The 15,745-nt window shown below is 45.1% G+C and overlaps 1 protein-coding gene across 12 annotated transcripts in view; it reads left to right on the top strand.

Moving 5' to 3' along the window:
* The window catches only part of LOC110490935 (receptor-type tyrosine-protein phosphatase mu), a 296,571-nt gene that overhangs the window by 57,326 nt on the left and 223,500 nt on the right, over positions 1-15,745 (top strand). For all 12 annotated transcript variants that reach the window (XM_090199474.1, XM_036943993.2, XM_090199471.1 and 9 more), the window contains exon 2: positions 3,934-4,056. In XM_090199474.1, coding sequence (XP_090055600.1) covers positions 3,934-4,056 — 123 coding nt within the window. The remainder of the gene's footprint in view (positions 1-3,933; positions 4,057-15,745) is intronic.

Here is a 15,745-nt window from a genome sequence, read left to right as displayed (position 1 = left end):
TTACATTAGAGCAGACCTGAGTTGTTGCCAGAAGAGTGACCAGAGCGCATGGCCCTATTGAATTACATTACATGACCAGTATCGATAGCAGACAGCATTGAATAGAAAAGGTTTAAAAACACAGTAGCGCAAAATGACCCTTAAAATTCTCATAGATCAATCAGAGACTACCCTGCCACAGGTAGGATATCAAACTTAAGCAGCTACGAGAACATTGCCTTTCAGTTTGTAGTCTCTCTGTCCGCCTCATATCAGCGGGTCATAATTAAACCGGCGAACTGCCCACACCGCCAAATAGTAAATGTGTGTTTACCTCCCCCTCGTCAAAATATAATCACATCGTTGTAATCTTAACCCCCGAAACAGCGCGTTCCGGGGAAAAAGCCCTGCGACCCGCCGTCTGCGTCTGCCGATAACGGGGGGAGCCAGATTTTAAAAACTGTTGCTCCTCACCGCTGAGTCATTTTTAAAATAGCACTATCCAGTTTCCCCACGGGGAAGGGAAGAGCAGCTTTTATTCAGAGGGGTGAATAGAATGGGGTAAATATCTTTGTTGCTGAATGTTTCCATCTCTCTCTGCATTCTGTGCGTGTGGATTTAATGGCTCGACGCGGGTCCAAGTAAATTGATTCTACCTTCGTGGGGTAAGAACACAGTGGCGAGCCACCAGTGGCGATGAATGAAAGAGCTATCGCCTGCAAGTCACTCTCCCCGCTCGCTGACTCCACTAGCACCACGCTGCTTCCAGTTATTTCAATAGAGAACACAACCTCACATTCACTGGCTATTTCTTTTCTCTCCCTTTGATATGGAGCTGTGTATGTGTGTTTTTGTGTGTGTGCGCTGCAGATGCAGCAGTGTAAACAGCAGAATAGGCCTAAACGTCTCTCTTCCTGACTACCGATCTGTGTTTTGTGTGCCATGGTCCCTGTAATGTATCAGTTGACTGTTCTCAGTGTAATTTCATATTACCAACATGTAGGTGTGACATGGTACACTAACTGATTAGCATTGCCTGCTTGGTCATTGACCTAGTAGTCTAGTTGCAGTGTGCTACAAGGCACCGAATTGTTGACCGTGTTTAAATCGAGGCTTATGATCCTGTTGGAAATCTTTTTGATAGTTTCTGATGTTACCCTTTGAATCTCTGCTCTAGGATATGTTGTGTACAGTAGACATTACAATACGTTTCTCTCAGCACCAAAGACGACAAGCTTATCACTTCATCCTGTCTCTGAAAGCCCAAATGACTAGTTGTTCATGTAGAAATGAAATGGCATCAGAATGCAGAGATAATACACGCTTCTGTCAAAATCAGAGCAAAGCAGCTCAGAAAAATGTTTTTTGTCGGTGTTGTTGCTGGCTGGTAGGCGATCAGTTTTTTCCCCCGCACAGTACACAACAAGCGCTTACATTACATGCATCTCAGAGTCATTACATCTAAACCTTGACAAGACGTCAAAGCCCATGGTGTCGCTAAAATATATTTATCCGCCGTCTTTTCAAGGAATTGAATCACACCCGTGCAGCCAAAGAAACACTGCTTAAGGGTAAGCACATGGAAAGGCGGGGATTTACTCACTTCCTCTGTGAATAAGGCAATACTGAGCTTTTTGCCTTGTTTTATTTCCTCCTTCCACGATATATGGTTGATTTTTTTTTTTTTAAAAAGAAGGAAAAAAAAAGATTGCAAATCCTCTCAATTCACCGAATGTCACACTGGGTTCTGAACAATGTGTGAGCGACGCTCTCAGCCATACTTTTTAAAAATGTATTACAAAGGCAGGCCTTTGTTCAATCACCTCAGAACTTGTTTATACACAGAGGACATTGCACATGGCAGCGTATTTATATTCTACCTGACCTGTTATATTCATGTAAGTGGAAGTTGAATCCAGTCAAAGCCAGCTTCTCTCCATGGCCACTGGCAGGTATACAGATGTCAGTTAGAAGCAGTTGTGACAGGAAAATCTGAAAGTGTTCTCAGGACGGTTGTCAAGTTGTGGTAGAAGCTGAAGTGGTGGTGTTCCTCTGTCTGTGGTTGTCATAATGTCGGGTTTGCCTGTTACTGTAAGGTGTTTGTGTGGGTGTGGTGAGCTTTTTGACAGCCTCATAGTGGTAGAGTTCCGATGTTAGCATGACCTGTAGTGGCTGTGATGACATTGGAAAGCCTATGCTACTGTACAACACTAGATAACCAAGAGTATGTGGACACCTGCTCGTCGAACATCTCATTCCAAAATCTTGGCCATTTAATATGGAGTTGGTCCCCCCTTTGCTGCTATAACAGCCTCCACTCTTCTTGGAAGGCTTTCCGCTAGATAAAAAAAAAAAAAAATGTCATGTAAATGCTTTTTTTATTACCCTTTTTTCTCCTCAATTTCGTGATATCCAAATTGATAGTTAGTCTTGTCCCATCGCTGCAACTCCCGGACTCGGGAGAGGCGAAGGTCGAGAGCCGTGCGTCCTCCGAAACACGACCCTGGCAAGCCGCACTGCTTCTTGACACAATGCTCTCTTAACCCGGAAGCCAGCCGCACCAATGTGTGGGAGGAAACACCGTACAACTGGCGACCGTGTCAGCGTGCACTGTACCCGGCCCACCACAGGAGTCGCTAGTGCGTGATGGGACAAGGACATCCCTGCTGGCCAAACCCTCCTTTAACCTGGACGACGCTGGGTCAATTGTGCATGAATTGCGTGGCCGGCTGCGACAGAGCCTGGACTCTAACCCAGAATCTCTAGTGGCACAGCTAACACTGCGATAGACCACTGCGCCACTCGGGAGGTCTAGATGTTGGAACATTGCTGCGGGGACTTGCTTTCATTCAGCTACAAGAGCAATAGTGAGGTCGGGCACTGATGTTGGGCGATTAGGCCTGGCTCGCAGTCGGCGTTAAAATCCATCTCAAAGTTGTTTGATGGGGTTGAGGTCAGGGCTCTATGCAGGGGCATTGTCATGCTGAAACAGGAAAGGTCCTTGCCCAAACTGTTGCCACAAAGTTGGAAGCACAGAATCTTCTAGAATGTCATTGTATGCTGTAGTGTTAAAATGTCCCTTCACTGGAACTAAGGGGGGCCTAGGCCGAACCATGAAAAACAGCCCCAGACAATTATTCCTCCTCCACCCAAACTTGGCACTATGCATTCGGGCAGGTAGCGTTCTCCTGGCATCCGCCAAACCCAGATTAGTCCATCAGACTGCCAGATGGTGAAGCGGGATTCATCACTCTAGAGAACGCGTTTCCACTGCTCGAGAGTTCTATGGCAGGGCGCTTTACACCACTACAGCTGACGCTTGGCGATCTGAGGCTTGTGTGTGGCTGCACGACCATGAAAACCCATTTCATGAAGCTCCCAATTTTAAGTTATTGTGCTGACGTTGCTTCCAAAGGCATTTTGGATGTCTGTAGTGAGTGTTGAAACCGAGGACTATTTTTACACGCTCTGCACTTCAGCACTCGGCAGTCCAATTCTGTGAGCTTCTGTGGCCTACCACTTCACGGCTGAGCCGTTGTTGCTCCTAGACATTTCCACTTCACAATAACAGCACTTACATTTGACCAGGGAAGCTCGAGCAAGGCAGAAATTTGAACTGACTTGTTGGAAAGGTGGCATCCTATGACGGTGCCACGTTGAAAGTCACTGAGCCCTTCCAGTAAGACCATTCTAATGCCAATGTCTGAAATAGTCGAATCCGCTAATTTGAAGGGGTGTCCACATATGTTTAGATGTATAGTGTATGTATTACTGCAGACAAAGCTACAGGAGTTCTATTCTGTAATTTGCTTCCTTGTATTTTCTCTCAGTCAGTGTCAAATTTTTTCTATTTCTCTCCCTCTGTCCCACTCTTACAGGAACACAGTATGCCTTATTGAATGTGTTGTGTTACTCCAGCACTGGTTCTAAATCCTATTTTGTTGTATTCCTCAGGTGACTGTGACTTTGAGGTGCCCTACACGGCATGCGGCTACAGCCAGGGTAAGGATGATGACTTTGAATGGGAGCAGGCTAACACCTTGGAGAGGCCGTCGCCCAACCCCTGGATGCCCACAGGTCAGTCTTCTTCCTCTTTCTCACCCCTCCCCCTACCCACCCAAACAGAAAGCCCCTGAAAAACAGAGAACCCATTCAACCCAATGACCCACTCACTCAGCACTAAGCATTTTCTCTTATTGTATTATCAAGGGAACGTCTCCCAAAGAGAAAATCCCCCCCACTGGGTATGACCGTGATCTCTTCTACAGATAAGGTGGTTCCTTTTGAATGTTTACTCTCTTAAAGGAAACGTGGCAGATTTACGCTCTGCTCAGCATTGGGCTGTATTCAACGTCATTACTCTCCCTTTGTTGGGCCCGCAACTCATCACCTCACTCCGATGGGGCAGCAATAGTCGCAGTGAAATGTTGTTCCAACGTTGAGAAATAGCTTAGTGATGGCACCCGCTCTGACCTTTCTAATGAGGTCTATAAGACAGTGGCTCTTCTGTGTGAGCAGAGGTTTCTGTGGATAGAATGAGCACAGGATGAAATGGTCTATAGTCTCCGACAGCACAGCCAGTGTGGATTCATCTACGGTATTCATGGAGGAATGATGTGTTTACAATGCCTCTGTAGGCCGGTTAGTGCTGGTTATTGATTAAAATCTAGCCCAATAGTTGCCAGAGGAAGATTTAGCTAACTAGAGATGAATGATGTCCGGGCTAATTATTGATATATATTTTTAATATACGGGGTTAACAAACTGCCTTCTTTTTAATCTGATGAATTTCATGAACACAGTTTTTGTTGTGCAGTTTGTCCCTTGGTAGCTGTGGCTTGAAACGCCAACAATTTAATGTTTGATTTTGTAGGGCTATTGTCAGAGCCTATTTCATAGATAAAATATAATTAAAATGCTCTTTCATATCATGTTTTAGTTGCCATTTCTGTTTAAAAAAACAAGGACCGCTTGTCAGATGCTCTTCAATTATTTCACATAAATTGATTCTCCACAATGACATTGAAAAACATTTAAGAAATGTTCAATGCCTCTTTCATTTGCTGTACAATGAGCTCCCCCGGCACAGCATTGATCGCTTCCTCAATTTCAAACGGAAGAGTAATTGCCACAAAGGGAATCGACTAGCACCCTTTGATAATTGACTGAGGATGAAGAGGAGGCCATTCAGTTACTCGATAACAAAGGTGACGCCTTTGGACAAATGGACCCCTGTTTTCCCTCTTTAATCTGATAAATCAGAGGCCCAATTCGCATGAAAGCCGCATCTCTTCGCTCTCACTGTCTCTGCTCTCATCCAGCTTGCCAACTGACAGCCAGGCTAGAATGAATTACCTGGACATTTGCTAATTTCATTGCTTTCCCACCTACTCCATGTCCATCGTCCAATGCCCTCTCTGTCTGAGAAATGACCTGACATAGCCAGGGAAGACGGGGAGTTTACTTTGCCATTGGAAGGGTGATTTATGTGGCTACAATGGGGAGGAGGCGGAAGTTTAAAGCGTGGCTCGACAGAGGGCTGTGACATACACATACACAGGACCTTTTTTAATTGATGCCCGCGACAGAACTCTGGTTGTGGCGGTCCAGAGGCCGCCGCATTAGCATCATATTGTTTTCTCTAAGGAGCATCCCTATTGGGATGTGAAGCTGCTTCTCTCTGATTGCAGCTGCCCCCCAGTTATTGCCTTCTCTCAATATCCTTTGCCGTGATTTATACACCGGAGTATATAGGTGCTGCGGAGAGCAATAAATCAAGCTTCTACCTTAAAAATTTTTTTTACTCACCCCTCATGCTGCGTTGTCAGCGGCCAGTTAGGGCGATGTCATGTGAACGTATTAATGTTTTTTGGTATAGTAAATGCTCAAAGCTAATTTGAGCGCAACTGACAACTGTTGATATTTATATATCTCTCTCTATGTATAACAGGTTACATCAGTTGAGCCTGAGGAGTGGCCTGTCGTAATAGTAGGACTATATATTCCCTCTCTTGTCTTACAGCTAAGTTCTATATCCAAATGTTTCCACCAGGCCACATTGCGTTATGTGTTGCTCATAGAAGCAATTCTATTTCTATCGTGTCTGCCTTCCATCCAGGAGAGGACAGGAGGGTGGCTGTGTTCTCTGCTCTGGGAGTTAGAGTGCTAATTAAGAGCCATAAGTCTTATGACCCCTGTTTGAGGAAGTGGGCCAAGCACGGTGAGGTCTGGGGAAAGGCACTTGAGGGCAAGAGGACACAATGGCCACTGGCCTGACATGAAACCTAGGTCTGAATGACCTCTGACCCTGATGGCCCACCATAGCCACCTGCTGAGGTGTAGGGGGAGGGATGTAAGTGGGTGTAGCTACACCCTAGGGTGTCTTATCACATGTCAGAGGGACACACTGACTGGACACAATAGAACAGAGTTATACATGCCATGTTAGTATCTCAATCATCCTGACCTATGGCTTTGAGGCATTTGAAGAGTGCCCAATAAGAGCAGAAACCCATCAACACAGCACGGTTCCTTGGATGAGGCTGGCCGTCAGTCAGTCTCAGAACTCGCTGACTGGACCTCACGGTCTCCCAGTCTGTTGGCTGTATCTGGTTACCAGAATTGCTGTCTTTCTGAGGCTTGAAATCATTCCCCATCTACTGCCATAACAGGTGTAAACCCACCAGCCACCAGTCCAGCCTTTGAACAGTCCCACTTAGTTGCTTTTAGGGTTTATCTATCCTGCTGCATCTCTCTGAGATCCAACCAGCGCGTGGTTGTAATGGCGTGGTAATTCCAAATGCTCGACTTCGGACTTCCTCCATTACCAAAAGGATGGAGATGGAATTGACTCAGAGCTCTTCAATACAAGGTTGTAATGTGGTCAAGTAGCCCTGGAAAGTGTCCGACTTTGTCTCCCGTGTAGATAACGCAATTCTGAACCCATTACGTCACTGTTGGCAATTAATCTTCAGCAGAACGTTACTGTTTGTTTCAGATGGAGAACAGAAGTGGCGAGATACCGTTAAGTTTTCTCCTCATTTAACCTTCTGATGGTCACGTTGTAATCATGTCTGTAAAATCGAAACAAATGTTCCTTGGTGTCCACAAAGACTACCAGCCCTATTAAAAAATAAATACATTTAAGACCAAAGGGGAGGAAAGGGGCTTCACTAATGGACAAACCACCTCTACATTTGCCGGCTTGCCTTTTTAGATGACGTGTAAAAGATGGCCCCATATTCAGGTACAGCCCCCCATATCTAGGGAAACATAAGCTGGTGAATAATAGGGTCTCTGTCTGGGTGAGAGGCAAACCATGAGTCGGCAAAACACAGACGTTCACACATCCCTTCCGTAACAGTCCCATCATGCATTACACCGATAAGTATCGCTTTGCAGCGTGATGGAGGGAACTCATTCTGAAATGGGATTATTGCACGCCACAACTCGCCTCATCCATCAACAGTCGAACGCAGAGAGATCTCACTGTCAGCAAACAGACTCCCGGTGTATCCAAACCCCTAGTGAAGTTGTCTGTTCTGTGGAAACGTTAATAACCTGTGAGAGTGCAGTATGGCTAAGTCAGATGACCGTGCTGTTCTGCTCTAATGAAAGAATCCTATCTTACTGCTGTGACTAGCGTGTTATTCCAGCTTTGTGTAATGCGAGCACCACTGTGGAAAGGAGGTTAAAAGTGAATGACCCATGTAACTGCTGACCTAGCTGGCCTATCAGATCTGGGTTTACTGTACTGAGCTACTTCTTCCTTCAGGGTGTGGGAGCGGGGAGCATGTGATGTTGATGTGATGTTTTTTTTCCTTTCTTTCGCTCTACTCTTGCTCTCTCCCTCCCCTCTTTCGAAACCCAGATAACGTTCCTAGTTTGCACAAATAAGGTAATTGCCTCAGTACTATGTGAATTTACACTCTTTCCTCGCACAGCTCAAGTACTGTTAACTTTTTGGTTCTGAGATGAATGTCAATAATATTGTGTTTTAAAATAGTAAAAGTGTCATACTACTTTTTTAGCGGTTGACCTAGGGTACATAGACTAGATTTACACACTCCAGTGGAGCATTCTAACTGGTAAATTTAATCATGTAATTTTGTCATCATACACAGCTGGTCTATCCACAGACGGTGTCAGTGGGTCCTTGTACAGTAACTCTGAAAGAGTCATGGTAATGCTCCCTACTATATATACTGAACAACAATATAAACGCAACATGTAAGGTGAAAGATAACAGAATTTGTCCGTACACACAAACGGCTTCTTTCTCATAAATGTTGTGCCCACATTTGTTTACATCCCTGTGAGTGAGAATTTCTCCTTTGCCTAGATAATCTGTCCACCTGACAGGTGTTGCAGGTCAAGAAGCTGATCATAACACAGGTGCAGCTCAAGCCACAGATGTCTCAAGTTTTGAGGGATTGTGCAGTTGACATGTGGAAATGCAGGAATGTCCACCAGAGCTGTTGCCTGAGAATTTAAAGTTAATTTCTCTACCATAAGCCACCTGACATTTAAAAAAAAAAGAATTTGGCAGTACGTCCAACTGGCCTCACAACTGCAGACCACGTGTAACCATGCCAGACTGGGACCTCCACATCCGGCTTCTTCACCTGTGGGATCTTCTGAGACCAGCCACCCGGACAGTTGCTGAAACTGGGGGTTTGCACAAACGGTAAAAAAAAACGTTTCAGGAAAGCTCATCTGCGTGCTTGTCATCCTCACCATGGTCTTGACCTGACTGCAGTTCGGCATCGTAATTGACTTCAGTGGGCAAATGCTCACCTTCGATGGACACTGGCATGCTGGAGAAGTGTGCTTCACGGATGAATCCTGTTTTCAACTGTACCGGGCAGATGGTGTTGTGTGGGCGAGCGTTTGCTGATGTCAACATTGCGAACAGTGCCCTATTGTGGCGGTGGGGTTAAGGTATGGGCAGGCATAAGCTATGGACAACAAATACAATTGCATTTTATCAATGGCAATTTGAATGCACATAGTTACCGTAATGAGATCCTGAGGCCCATTGCCGTGCTATTCGTCCGCCACCGTCCCCTCATGTTTCAGCATGATAATGCAAGACCCCATGTCCCAAGTATCTGTACACAATTCCTGGAAGCTGAAAATGTCTCAGTTCTTTCATGGCCTGCATACTCACCAGACATTGAACATGTTTGGGATGCTCTGAATCAACGCGTACAACCGCGTGTTCCAGTTCCTGCCAATATCCAGGAACTTTGCACAGCCCTTGAAGAGGAGTGGGACAACATTCCACTGGCCACAATCAGCAGCCTGACCAACTCAAATGAAGGAGATATGTCGTGCTGCATGAGGCAAATGTGGTCACACCTGATACTGGGTGTTTCACAAACTGGATACTACCGTGCTCCGAGCACGCAAATTGGAGCACGGCAGGGTCGGCGTATGAGTCCGACTCAAAGTATGCGAAATGGCGTAGGGAGGGCACTTGAATGCGTACTCCGTTTGTATGCATAATTTATTTTGAAGCACGTGTCGATGCAAGCTTCAACGGAAAGTATTCAAAGGAACATGATGCAACTACGTAAAAAATGACTCACATTTTCTTAGTCAAAGACTGAAGCGAGAGAAAATATACTCCGACTTCGGAATTAAATGTTGCCTATTCACATCTCATATGTTGCCTGACTACAATATTTTAGTTTGATACCTTAATTAACACAGCATGTATTTATTAACTGGTTAGCTTAACTTGGCCACAAAGAATTGTTAGTTAGCAACCCACAAAGAATTGTTAGTTAGCAACCCACAAAGAATTGTTAGTTAGCAACCCACAAAGAATTGTTAGTTAGCTACCCACAAAGAATTGTTAGTTAGCTACCCACAAAGAATTGTTAGTTAGCTACCCACAAAGAATTGTTAGTTAGCTACCCACAAAGAATTGTTAGTTAGCTACCCACAAAGAATTGACATCTACCTTGGATAACATTGATTTTAGGTCATTGTTGCCTATTATACTATCTGGTTAGCTACATTATTACGATTAACATAAACATTTGCTTTGTGTATATCTTGTTTCGTCTATTGCAATTGTCCTGGCTAGAAGAAGGAAGGATCAGTGAATGAGTAAGTCAATAGTCTTAACTGGCTGGCTAGCTAGCTATTCATGAATAATTGTCATCCCATATATCAAGCTGATAATTATGAACTAAAATGTTTGCTTTGTGTATGTCTTGTTTAGTCTCTATTGTTACCATTGTTCTGGCTGGAAGGGAGTGGGAATGGGAGATGCAGCGTGAGGTAATACAGTAGGGGGAGTGTGAGTGCTTCTCAAATATAATATAATGTTTTATGCGTTCTCCACACTCTTGTACTCACAAGAACGTACTCAAGAGAACGTCCTCGGAGAATGCACTTGGAGCATGAGTGTGGAGCATGGTAGTATGCATATTGAGAAACACCCAATGCCTGGTTCTGATCCACTCCCCTATTCTGGTTCTGATCCACTCCCCTAGCTTTTTTTTAAGGTATCTGTGACCAACAGGTGCATATCTGTATTCCCAGTCAAATGAATGTATTTCAACTGACTGATTTCCTTTATGAACTGTAACTCAGTAAATTCTTTGAAATTGTTGCATGTTGCATTTATATTTTTGTTCAGTATATTTCTAAACAACTCCCCTTTTTTGTTTAGAAATGTACTGCTTTTACCTAGGCCGTATGGTATGTAGGCCTATTTGAACCGTTGTTATTATTACAGCCAGCTCCAACAGGACTTTATAATATATAAATCAAATCCAGATGTATATTGACCTGGGCAAGTTTTCGATTGATAAATGTTTTAATGTTTCTCATTCTAGACCCAATCCTGCCTCTCTGCTCTCCATGTTCATGACCTGATATGAACTGTCCAGGTCAGCAAATATCCAATCTGAGTCTGTCGAGACTCGCTCTGTGATTGGTTGGCAGTGACAGAGCTAAGAAGCTATTGTTTTTTTGTTGTTGTTTTTTACCCTCGCTACACAACTCCCGAATTTTGCTACTACGACAATTTAATTGCAGGGAGCATGTTTCCCCGGCTAAGCCCATGAAAAACAATAATCTGTGTTTAATACCTTTTTCCTGCGCTGCGACAGTGAAAAGAACCACTCCTTTCAGCAGAAAAGAGGCCTGGGCTTTGGCAGGGTATTACTGGCTCTGACTGTGGGCGGACTGTCAATAAACACACTACCTCAAATTAAATGTGGAAAAGAATATTTGCCATTCTTTCCAGGCTTTTTGTGTTATTATTTTTCGGTTGATGCTCTTAGGCTTATAGTCACATCAGAAACAAGTACTGTACTTTTCTGATGTGGCTTGAGTATTTTCACTTAGTGCTAAAACAGACACAGTCTCTTTTAATAATGATTTTCCACGGTAATCTCGGTTAACTCTATTTTAATAACACACATGGCCTTATATGGATTGAGTTTAACATATTCAGATGAGTCCTTTTCCTCTCACCACTGTGATGGTTCGACCTTCAATGTTAACCCATATAAATAGCATTCGCTGCACTCAACTCTGCATCACACTGGCATCAACACATGTAAAGAGGGACAGAGAATAACTATGTAAATGTGTTTACTGCTGAATACACAATGATCTGCTTTGTGTTCCACCATCCGAGGCCTGCGGGATACGACCCTTATCAGTCACACTTGCTGCAGAAATGGGAGCTGCCAAGGCGACCACGGCAGAGTATCCTGGCTCGCACCACAGATTGATCGGCTCCAACCAGAACTGTCCCTTAATTACAGTAGAGGGTGAAAGGCGACAGTGAGACCGTTTTAAATGCACACTGCCTGGCCAGTAGACATGATTTATGAATCGTTATTATTCGAGGGGGGGCGACCGGAGTCTGCGTAGTGCTCCTGTTATTAATATTTTAAATATGGCTTGTTTGTTATCAGGGCAGACACAGCTGCTCCCAGTTCATCTATGCACAGAGACCTGCTTTCATGTGACCGACAATTCAAGTTGTTACGCGTCAAAGCGACCTCACAACCACATTCCTTCCATGCAGTATTGTAAGCGTATATCAGACACAGCAGTACACCTTCAAAAGCGGTGACTGAAATAATATGGCTGCCTACCTCTGAGAATGGCTGATTCTGTTGCTTGCGCAATCTCTCTTCTGTACTGTATATGCAAGGCCCAGACTCTGTAAGACAGTCTGAAGCGTCCTCCGCCTCTTTGCTCTGAAACTGAAACTAGAGCCCTTGTTTGTATCCACCACCCTGGATGTTAGGATTTGAATCAAATGGTGGCTAATAAACAAAGTCCGTCTTTGGAAGGAAACGCTGGACTCCAGCCTCCTTCATGTCAGTGCTGACCGCCAATGTTTTGGAGCTGCAATCTGTCTGTGGGATCATTCATTGGACAGCTACTCACCAGTGTAGATGCAACATATTGCGCCAAGCCTTTTGTTACAGGGCTGAAATTAAACCAGTACCTTGCTGCATTTAAAGGCCTTGGATATCCAATCCAATCATGGTACTGTACACGTCACTCCTGATTTTCAGGTTTGTCTGAAGTTTGTTCAGATGGTTAAACGATCCACAACTGTGGGCTACAGCATGACTTCACTACCTGCTGCTGTGTCACGGTTAGCCTGACCTCTGAACTCTATCACAGTGATATGTCTGACTGTTCTAAAAGGCTTGTTACCAGTTACTGCCCTCTCTGCCAGCCCAAATGAATTCCCAGCAGTCTCGCTAACCCCTGACGCACCGGGAACAGCGGCTAATTGCTCAGACAATGTTTGCAGAGACGACGGGTATCGTGTCCCTTGGCAAGGTTTCAGTGCTGCATTATGCAGAGCAGTGGGAGGAGAGGGGGTAGAGGGGGACCGGCGCATCCCCTGGGGAGGTGACATGATCCCCATGGCGGGGGCGAGGGGGAGTAATTGGGACCAGCGAGTGAATAAAGACAACTTTATTACATTACAGACGGGTCAAGGCACACAGCACAGTCCTTGCCCGGCGTTCAGATAGAGCTGCCTGCTCACGCTCCGTGTACACACACAGACACACACACACACACACACACACACTGGGTTGTTTATCGGTTTATCTTCCCCTCTCTGTGATTAACACTGATCGCCACGCCGACGGCTCGAAACAAATTTCAGGCAGCTGTCATGCTTATGTCCCCTTTATCACTCTAATTTGGGGGGTAGAGGAGGAAAATGGCAGGAAAACATACTGCCCCCCTCCTGTTTTGTTCTGGTCAGGCCTAGTATAACCAGTTGAATCCTAATGACCTTGTTATTTTGATCCAACGCAGAGGCGACGGATTCTATTTGTTTCCCCATCTGTCTCATCAATTTGTACCTGAGGCTGAGTACTTCATACAGCGGGTGCTGTTACAAGAAGCCACAGTGGAAGTAGAGTACGTGACTTGACTTAAGCAAGTTCCTTCATAGTTTTAGCTCAAACTTTAGTTCCAGCATGGTTTAAATAGGGTAGGCTAGCTTGATGGCTTAAACTGGTATAGCACAATCTAATACCATTGGGAGCGGAACTGTTACCTAACCAATGTCATTGTATGTATATAAAGACATGTTTGTTTAAAAGCTTTGTGCTTAATTGTTATGTGGAGGTTAGCATAGCAAGGTTACGGATTGCCCTTGTTCATCCCTATGGCCTGGTTCTGATTGCTACCCTCGGCTCATTGAGGTGATTGGTTGGAGCCGGGCTGCGGTGCATGATGGGCACATGCTCCAGTGCCCCCATTGTGCCTCCCTGCATGGCAAAGCTGGATCCAGAGCAAGGCCTCCTTTTGTTGATGTCATCACCACAGGCTGCCTTACCTACCGAGGCATGATTAGATATCCAGCCAACAAGGCTCAGATCATCTCATGGGTCATCATGGCCTTCATCCCAAAATTCATCTGAAGACAGGTCTTAGGACTGGTCAACAACGTGGCTCATCCGTTCACTCAACTCAATTGGATTGTTGTTTAATTGAAGGGAGAAGAGATTGATTGACTCAATTAAGGAATCGGTGAGCTCGTTTGCAGAAGCGCCGATCTGTGTTTTTGAACAGACTGAGGACGGCCAGGTTTTGAATGTTTCCTTTGAAGACGCGCTGCCAGACCATCCGTCTGAGGTTTCTTTGATGAGCCTTTGTCAGTTTCTGGAACCAGGCATCTCGTTTGGCAGCTGAACAACCGAGTATCATTTATTAAAAAATGGAGCATTGCTACACTGGATGCTTCTGAACCGGCGGGTTAATTTCCGTGTTAGAGGCTTATCGGTGTTGGCCACATGAGTGAGAGCAGCCAATCATGTCAGGCCTTTGAACACGACCCCTCCGCCAGTCAGTCAGTCACTGGGGGGTGGGGGTGTGTGTCTAGCTTATTTCGCACTGCTGCCATGGGGACCGACTGTGATTACAAAGCCACCTATCAGTGCACACATGGCCGTAATTAAAACCTAGCCCACTAATTCCACGCAAACAAACACAGATAATGCCTACGAGGACCCAACCGGGACCATCTCTCCCCCCTCCCTGCCCTCCCCTTGTCGCGCATCACTGCATATCGTGTACAAGTTCATTATGACACTCTTTCTCTCTTGGCTGCCAGTTGCAAACTGTGCCGCTGTGGCAGACACATTTTTGTCAAAGTCAGGAAGTCTCTCTCTCTCACACTCACATTGGCCTTCCACTTTTTTTGTGTACTTTCCAAAGGCTTTTTGAGTTTGTGTTGTACGACAGGCTCTCAGACTAGACCTCTATGTCAATGCTTTAGACAAATCCTACACACACACACACACACACACACACACACCACCCCAACCCTCACGAATAAACTACAGAGCCCTCTTCTACACAATTGCACTGAGCAGCCAATGTCCCATCAGCTGCTGGTCCCAGCCCCTCACCCCGACAGGAAACCTCTCTCTGTCAGCATAGGAACTTTAATGTGGGATTGAGGGGGGTCTGTCTTGATTTGATCTGGACCTTGAGGTTGGGCTGTGTCAGGGAAAAGGGGAGTGGGCACGGAGTGCAAGAGAAAAATGAGCGGCAGTGGGCTAGGGGTAGATGTTCACATTCTGTAACCCTTGCCATGCAATCACATGGCCTGATTAATTATTTTATTTTGGCCAGTAGTGAAATTGGTATGTGAATATGGTGATTCATTTCTGTCACACCAGGGAAAGGAAGAGGTGTTCTTCCTTTTAGGGTTCAGTATTTTTCAAAAGGGAAATTCCAATAGAATGTTCTCTTATCATTGACTGACTAGAACAGAGGCAGCGCAACCCTGACTCCCATCCTAACTCCACGAGCATGGTAATGAGTCTGTGGTCTGGTTGGCAGAGAGGACGAGGCCATCCTTTCCCTTACCGCACACCTTTCTCCCATGTCTGTTTACCCTACTGATCCAGACCTGCTATCTCTCATTCTGCTGCCGTCTGAGATTGACAGGCAGTGTCACCTTTTAAACATTGTGAAGATCCACTTCGTAGGATGTTAAGGCACAATTGTAATGGAATCTATCGTAATAAAGATTTCTGACCCGTGTTGTATTTCTGTCCCACTTTCCAAAAATGTCATTCTTATGTGGAAGAGCAATTATTATTTTTTTGTCTTAAAATGTTTTATATTTTATAATTCTGTCACCTGGGGAAAAAAATGTGTTCAGTCTGAAACAAGACCTGGTAATTAAATGAACTCTCCAGTCTACTTCAGCTTGTCCCTCCATGTACCCTGTCTTGTTATTGGGGATTGT

This window comes from Oncorhynchus mykiss, chromosome 15, assembly GCF_057628025.1.
Source record: "Oncorhynchus mykiss isolate SJ-2025 chromosome 15, ASM5762802v1, whole genome shotgun sequence".
In the NCBI taxonomy this organism is placed as follows: domain Eukaryota; kingdom Metazoa; phylum Chordata; class Actinopteri; order Salmoniformes; family Salmonidae; genus Oncorhynchus; species Oncorhynchus mykiss.
Note: the sequence above shows the minus strand (reverse complement) of the source record. Positions and strands in the feature narration are given on the sequence as shown.